This window comes from Coenobita brevimanus, chromosome 86, assembly GCF_032717465.1.
Source record: "Coenobita brevimanus isolate Jiangsu-jjx chromosome 86, ASM3271746v2, whole genome shotgun sequence".
Lineage (NCBI taxonomy): Eukaryota > Metazoa > Arthropoda > Malacostraca > Decapoda > Coenobitidae > Coenobita > Coenobita brevimanus.
In genome coordinates, this window is record NC_137039.1 from 30,329,948 (window position 1) to 30,338,455 (window position 8,508).

Here is an 8,508-nt window from a genome sequence, read left to right on the forward strand (position 1 = left end):
AAATGAAAGTTGGTACCCAGGTAAACTATTACTACCTTTATACTAAAATACTGCCAAACTCCATCTTGCAGTGTTTTGTGTAGATAATGGTAGGTTTATTTATTTTCTGTAATTTAATGCAACTTTGGTATATATACAGTATAGAGTAACCTATGTAAATTAAGGTAAGATGTGCAGTATTGAATGTAAATTATGTATATTTTGCAGTCATTAACCCATATGAAGAACAGGAAAACAAAATTATATATTCAGTTTGTGTTCGGCATTTTTTTTTTTTTTTTTTTTTTTTTTTTTTTTTTTTTTTAACTGATGAACAGAGGAAGGAAAGATAAATTTTAAAAATATTTTGCTATTTACCAGACCACATATCTGTTCCAACATTTACAGGTTTATAATGGATGATGAGGGTACATGGAGTCGAGGTCGGAGTGGGTGGGGTGTTGAAGGTGGAGGTAGAGGCTTAAGGGAGAGTGAGACTCACTCCCCTAGGAGGTTACACCATTCAGGCTCACCGTCACACAAACATCGACCCTCCAGACCTGTGTGGGATGTAAGTGATTGGAGTCATGAGGGGCACAGGCAGGTTTATGATTTAACACTTCCTCCATCAATTGGAAATGTCCTAATTTGCTCATGCTAACTTAGACTATTTCCTTATCTTACTGAAACCTGTCATAGGCAAATGGTATAATATAGGGAACTGTATTTGTGTGCGTGTTTGTGTGTGTGTGAAAAATACAGTATGGCAATACTGTATACTGTTTTGTCTGTTTCCTGGGCTTTTTGTCTGTTTCCTGATGCCCATTATTCCTCCTATTAGCCACATACCTTCATATATCATCACTTTGGCACTGATTGCCTCTGGCCATACTGAATACATGCTAGCCATTTACTAGGGTTACTTCATTCTTGACTGATATGATAATATCAGCTGAGATGTGTTTATGATCTATTGATGGGTCTTGTAGATCAGTAAAGTCTATTTTAATCAAAGTCATCACATTAGATTGTTCTCTGCTTCAGTTTGACATCCTCCTCACATTCTTTCAGACAGCAGATTGCATCTCTAACCAACTGACCATCACTTTGTTTTCAGGATACTGTGCATGACTTGGCATCAATGAGGCTGACACCTGCCGAACTGGCACGTAAACTTGCTTCACGTCAATCGGCCAACAAGGTGCAGGCCCGAGCCCAGCTGCTGGAACAGACTCGACGTTCTGGCTCACAGGGCATCACCATCCCTCCAACCCTTGCTGCTCGACTTCATGCCAGGCAGCAGGTGAACTCCAATATCTTAGTACCATACATTTAATTGTAGGGTATTTTCATCTACCTATCCATTAGTCAAACTGTTGCTGGACACCTTAATCCTTGAGAGGTTGGTGATATACAAATCTCCTCCTCTATGTCACTCTGTCATCTGCCATAATGCTGCTTCCCTACAATTCACACCACCCTTACTCATGTAGCTTAGTTACTATTATTTCCTCACTTCATCCCTGCCCCTCATCCTTGATATCCCCCTCCCTTTCTACCCCAGCATCTGACTCTATGGTTACTGGTCAGTTCACCCACCAGTCCTTTTGTTCACATTTCAAGTTTATTCGCTCACATGTGGAATCGGTTTGCCCACACTGAAGTCAGTTTGCCCACAGGTTCTATATTTGTTTATTCATGTGCTAGATATATAGTCCACACAGATTTAAGTAAATTTAACAGGTACGCTATTATTAGAACGTATAAAATTACATACTGTGATATACAAGATGTTATGTAAATTACTTGTTTATACAGGTGCTCCCCCACTTACGAATGGGTCATGTTCTAAGAAAGTGCTCGTAAGTCAAATTTTTTGTAAGTCGAAAATTCATTAAATACACCCAACCAACCGGGAGAAGGCTTTCTGGGAATGGAAGAAGGGTGGTAACAAGGAGGAATACTTGGCTGCCAAGCATAGCGCTAGAAGAGAAGTATACAGGGCGAAGTCTGAGTCACAGAGACTTTGATATCCTAAATGGTGTGGAAATGATCAACATGATATTTAAGGTGACAAATCAGATGAAGAGGGATAATCGGGATATTATGTGACATGTAGAGGTGTACGATATGTAGGAGGACTACTGGGCCTTGGGAGCAGGCTGAGTAGCCTATGCCCAGAGTCGAGCACATAAAAAAAAAATATATATATATATATATACAGTATATATATATATATATATATATATATATAGGTGAGCAGTGTGTGGAGAATGATGAAGGAAGGGTAGTGGTGAACAATGGAGATATTAAAGATGCATGGAGAGAGCATTATAACTGGTTGTTGAGTGATTTGACTGGGACAGGGAAGGTTTGGAGCCAGCAGATCCAGTGTTTGGCCCTTGGCCTTTGATTGATGCTGCAACTGTTAGTGAGGCAATGGACAGGTTGCAGATGGGGAAGGCAGCAGGTGTGTCAGGGTTGACTGCTGAAATGCTGAAGGCCTCAGGAGGTTATAATGGAGTTGTATGTGATTTTCCTGACAATATACCTCAAGTATGATTTGTGGAGTGGTAGGTGGGGGCACTCACCATCCACTCACTCAGTGTAGTGCTGCTCTCAGGGACTGCCCTTTCCACTTTTCCTTCCCTCCTTTCCTCTTTTGTCTCCTTCATTCTTTCCTCTTCCTTCTGTCTGTGGGTGACTGTACACTGAGTGACAAGCCAATTGGTTCCTTGTACACCAGGAAATCATTTACTATGCTGGGTGGTAACTATATAACCAAATTATGGAACTATGGCGCTTGGTGGTTTAGTGGGTAATTAAGACGCTTCAGTCAGATTGAGCCTGTGCAGGTTTATATCCAGGGGGCAGTTTTGGTTTATTGTTCAAATAATGTCACTCAGGGATGAGTGATACTGATCACTCTCATTTTAAATGTCAGGACCAGCTTGCCTGGTCTCAGGCTCCTACGCTTCTCATGGTGCAACACAGGATTAGATGATGATTTGTGGGCAAAATGACCGAACACCACATTTTTCATTTCTCATTTTGTGTGCAAGTGCAATTTATAACCAGTTTATAATAATGATGCTTTTGCATTAAGGGTCCTTGGATTGTTATTAGGGTTTTCAGATTCAGACTTGGATGCTTCTGACTGAAGGCTGTTTTCTCTCTGCTCTTATTGGATGCCCAGGCATCCCCCTCACCCTGATATATATATTACACAGGCCATTGCAAGTTATCATACTATTGTCACTGTAACTTGTTTAAGTAGTGCTTGATGGCTAAACTTAGAATTCACTTAACCTCTTCAATAGGACAACACACTTTGTATTGTGGTATCCCCATACAATTTTATTCATCTTATGAGATTTCACGAGGAATGGAAAAAAAGTGTCATCAGATTGAAAGGGTTGAGACATTGTATTTGTGAAGTGCTCCTACTTCAGGACAGATTAACCCGTGGATTGCGAACCACAGCTCAGGCTGGGTAGTGTTGCATTGTGAGCCAGAGCTCAGGCTGTGCTGGCTGTACGTCACTGCTAACTACACCACCCCTATGCAGACTTATGCATGGCACTACACAAAGATGGAGTGAGAGAGATTTTTTTCTTTTCCCCAGATGATTCCCTGGATGTTTATCTTCAATTATATAATAAACAAAAGGCAATTTTTTTTTTTTTTTTCCCCCCCACTCCTCCCCTTACATGAATTTACACATGGCACTACACAAAGATGAAGAGAGAGAGAGAGAGATAATGATTATTTTTTTTTTTTTACCAGATGATGCCCTGGATGTTTACCTTCAAGTTTATAATAAACAAATGCTAAAAAAAAAAAAAAAATCCTTCATTTTTTGCGCACCACAGGGTGAGATAAAAATAGGTAATTGCGCAATCCACAGGTTAAAACGCAATAAGAATTTACCTCCCAGGGCACATGATAAGAGCACATGCTTTAGACATTGTCAGAAAAAAAAAAAAAAGTCTTAGTTTCTTATTTCCTGTGCTTAGCTGAAATTGTGTTAATATTTTTGTATTTAAGTGAGGGCTAGGTTCTCTGTAATCTTTTTTAAAATGTTGGAAATACTTTCATAAAGGAAGCATTCCATGCCTGCATGAGTCAGCATCCTTCAGTTTAGGACTACTTTTGAAAAGCCAAATAATCTCAGTTTAATAACTGTATGTCTGTCATTTTCTAAGAGCATGGACTCAATCTTGGCCCAGTCTAGTGCAACGTTATTGGCTTCACAAAGAACCCGCCAAACAGATGCCAGTCCTGCTTTACCTGTCAGAACTGCAAAGCAGAGGCATCACTCAGGTTAGTCAGTGTTGAATATACAGTACCGGTATGTGGGTTATATGGCGAAAGCTTCTGAATTTGGATTAAGGCCCCCCTCCCCCATTTTTTTTTTACCAAATTATTTTATTCAAGTTAGGAAAGATGTTTTTTTGTGATGAGGTTTACTAATAGGAAAGGAGCTGTGACAAGGTTTACTATTAGGGCAGGTGTTTAGCGAAGAGGTTTACTAAGTCTTATAACTAATCATCATCATCCAGATCTCCTGTCCCACCCTAGGGCAGGGTGAGGAGTAACAGTGTCCAGATAGCCAGAGTTTGCCCTGTTCAGTGGGCCCTGCTTCCATTCACTCATCATTCAAGCCCACAGAATCCTGGCTCCATCAGATAGACCCAAAAAATTTCACCATACTGTAGTGTTACATATACCTATCTGATAGAGCCAATCCGAACACTGTCACGTTAAAAGGGGTGCCAGATCCTTGGTTGTGCACTTCTTCAGTCAGCTCGATCTCTTGTCAGTCCCTTAGCCTTACCAACTTCCATACCTCTTCCTAACACACTCATCCACCATATCCTTCCATCTTCTTCTTGGCTACCTTGCCTCGTCCCTCCTTCAAATGTGCTCAGATGTACCTTTTTCACCACTCTGTTGTCATCCATTCTCTCCACATGACCATACCATCCCTACAGGCAAGTAATCAGTCAGGTTCCTTTCAACACGATCACCATTCCCTCTGTCCATCCATCCATCCATCCATCCATCATCCAATCCTACAGTGTCCCATGAGGAGCGTAGGAGCCCGGGGCTAGGCAGTTGGTCCCGATATTTAAGATGAGAGTGACCAGCCTCACTCATCCCTGAGTGGTCCCTCTGTACCATCAATATTTATGTGCATCTTTATGTTTGAAATAAGAGACACAAATGCACAAGCTCCTTTCCTGACATGTCCTTCAGTGGCTTCCCATTATCATTCTCTCCTGGTACTCCATTGTTACCCATTATATAATTTACAGGACCAGTGCCTACTCTCCCATTCATGTCACCCATTACAAACACTTTATAACTCCTGGGCATTTCTCCTACTACTTCATCCAGCTCATCACAAAACCTGTCTTTCTCTGTCACACTCTTGTCATCACATGGTGCATATGCAACAATCGCTGCCACTTTCTCCTTCTCATACTTGAACCTGACATATCTAACCTCTATAATAAAAAAAGAAATAGTGATAAAATCCTAAGCTGAATAAAAGTATCAGAATATGACAAGAACTAAATGAAAAAGATATCCCTGGTCACAGATTGTCAGTGATCCCAAGTATTACAAAAGAGGTGTAACCAGATGGTTTTGGTGGTGAGGTAGAGCCAGGTTTTTGAAGGCTTGAATGATTGGGTGTTCATGATGTTTGATAGTTCCACTTTTACATGTTTCTGGATCATACCTCACCCCATCTCATAGGTAGGAGTTAGGGTTGGGATGATATGATGATGATGATGATAATGAAGGCAGCATTGATGATATTTTTATGCAGTGAAGCCAAGAATTTAGAACATTTGAATGACTGGTGAATGGATGTATGGCCCAATTCACTGACCCCATTGCAGGTAATTCTCTCACAACCATGTTCTGTTTCCATTTCCCATTTCTGGAATCTACCCACTCCCATTTATGTTTGAAGAATGGGTTGGAGTAATGATGATTTTGAGCCAGAGAGGTGATGGTGGTAGTGGTGGTGGTGATAACAGTGGTAATGATGATGATTTCAAACCAGAGGTGCAGGTTTTGTAGGTGGTGATAACAGTGATGATGATGATAATGATGATGATTCTGTTAACCTTCCAGATGGGGACACCATTCCCGAGGAAAGAGGAAGCCGGGAGGACATCCTGAGAAATTTACGCCTCCACCAGGAAAAGTTTGGCTTCCTCACGAATGACTCTCATGCCACCAGCAGCCTCAAACTTGATACTGAAATTGGCAGAGGAAGGCTACAAGATTTTACCATCAGGGGAGAGGGTAGGGGTGAAACTGAGAAAGAGCAAGGGCAGGGAAACTCTGTAGAAGATAGTAAGGTGGGAAAGCAACAGAGTGCAATCAAGGATGCAAAAAAGACCATGGATGCAAACCAACTTGCTGCCACAAGGACCAGCCTGGATCACACTATAACTGTAAGTTCAGTTGAAGTTTTTGTTGAAAGAATTAAGATTGAGACTGCCAGTAAGCTGGAATGGCCCAAATCATAACCTTCATATGCAGTATTGTACATAGCTGTGTTAAATGTTACAGTGTACATTCAGTAGTTCATTGTGTCCTCCTCAACACCATTAGATTGGGGACATCATTTTCACACAGTTGTTGCCATCTCTTAATTTTTTATTCAGCATAGGATAACTTTCTTTGAACTAGATGGATATACCTTTTAGTTTGAGAGGTCTTTTGGAAGTGGAATAAAATCATCTGTTAACAGCAAGAGTAAACGAAAAAGGACATGTGGATTTAAAGGCCTTTAATGTATTGTTACAGATGGTGGTAAACACTTGTCGGGAGTTGTGGCTGCAGCTTGAGGAGGAGCGTCTGACCCGAGAGCACCTCCAGCACCAATTACAGCAGCAGGGCAACGTCATCACCAGCCTCACCTCGGTAAATCTTATGCTCACACACTGATTGGATGTCTAGCTCCATCATACTTAATATTCTAACTACAGTGTATATATACTGGTATATGGAAGAGTTGAGAGGTAGGATGGGACTGGAGTGAGTGTATTGGTGTCATGAGGAGGAGAGGTAGATTGAGATGGTTTGGGCATGTGGAGAGGATGGGGAATGAGAATTGGATGCAGAAAGTTAGAAGTGTTGATGTTGGGAGTAGGGTTGCGAGAGGTGGACTGAAAGAGACCTGGGACAAGGTCTTGGAGTGTGACCTCAGGGATAAGGTACTGAATAGGGAAGCTGCCAGAGATCAAGCAGCATGGAGAGCCGCCATCAGGTGACATAGACTGACGCATGCAAGAATGTTGGAGCCTTTAAAAATGAAAAAAAAAATATCCTGAGGCCACTAACTGAGATGAGTAGGCTTGATGAAAGTACCGTATGTATCTTAGGGCAGTCCTGTAACTTTTTGGTAATGGGCGTTCATCCTCTGACACACTGCTCAGTGTCCTTCCACTTTACTGTCTAGTGTACTTAACATCATCATCATCATAATCATAACCTTTTTTCACACCTTACAGTGGTTTGAGGACTTAACATCATGCAAGATATTATTTTTTAGGAGCTGTTGCTGATACAGGACCAACAGGAAGCCATCATCCAAGAAGTGAGTGATGCCCGTGCTTCAGGCCTGCTGGGGGTTGACACAGATCTTGGTGGTGTGTTCAGTAGCACCAGTAGCAGCAGCAGTATGACCCGTGGGGAGGACCTGATTGGAAGTCGATCTGTTGTGGGTAGGGCATTGGGTGTCAAAACCAACCCCCTGAACCCTGTTATGAGTCGACATCCCCAGAGGTCAATTCTGAAGGCGACACGCACCATACACACGCCCCACATGCGACAGTCCCCGCCCTATCAGGTCCTCATGCAGACAGGCAGGATGCATCAAGTAAACACCCACTTACCAACCACCCAGCAAGCTCCCCCTTCACCACGACCGCATCAGCCAACATCTCGCCTGCACTCTCAGCTCCACCAGTCATCCCCACCTCCAGAGTCCTCGCTTTCACAGTCAGGTCTTGCATCATCCAGGCCCGATCCTCGTACCTTGGCCAGCTATAGGAGCTCGGTGTCACAGCAGATACGAGACGCCTTGGTAAATGATCAGATAGATAGGAGCAACACTGCCACACCACTCAGCTACATGGCATCTGAGGAGGAGGCTTTGGCCTCTGAGAAGAGCCAGAAACTTGGAGGTGATAGCCAGCCTATTATTTCCACAGCCAACAAGGAAAACTGCTTGATGTCTGATAGGGATGATCTCGGCTTGGATTCAACTTTGGCAGACCAGCTTGAGAGGAAGCAGTAAGGAGTTTAATATTGTTGACTTAGATTGTACACCATATCATGTGTGGAAAATAGCTATACCTAATACCTCTCAGGAATTAAACTCAAGCCCATGAGAATAACAGATAAGGGCTGAGGGTTTAAACAAACTTAAAGTAAGTTTCCTGTCATAAGTAAGATTGTATTTTGAAGGACAAGGAAAGGAGATTCTTAGATAAACTTGCAATC

At 42.2% G+C, this 8,508-nt stretch overlaps 1 protein-coding gene across 1 annotated transcript; it reads left to right on the forward strand.

The window, feature by feature from the left end:
* The first annotated feature begins 394 nt into the window (after positions 1–394).
* LOC145410644 (uncharacterized) lies at positions 395–8,302 on the forward strand. The gene is made up of 6 exons (XM_080280758.1): positions 395–550; positions 1,097–1,282; positions 4,185–4,302; positions 6,127–6,452; positions 6,808–6,924; positions 7,556–8,302. The coding sequence occupies exons 1-6, from the start codon at positions 395–397 to the stop codon at positions 8,300–8,302; spliced, it is 1,650 nt and encodes a 549-aa protein (XP_080136884.1).
* The last annotated feature ends 206 nt before the right edge of the window (positions 8,303–8,508 follow it).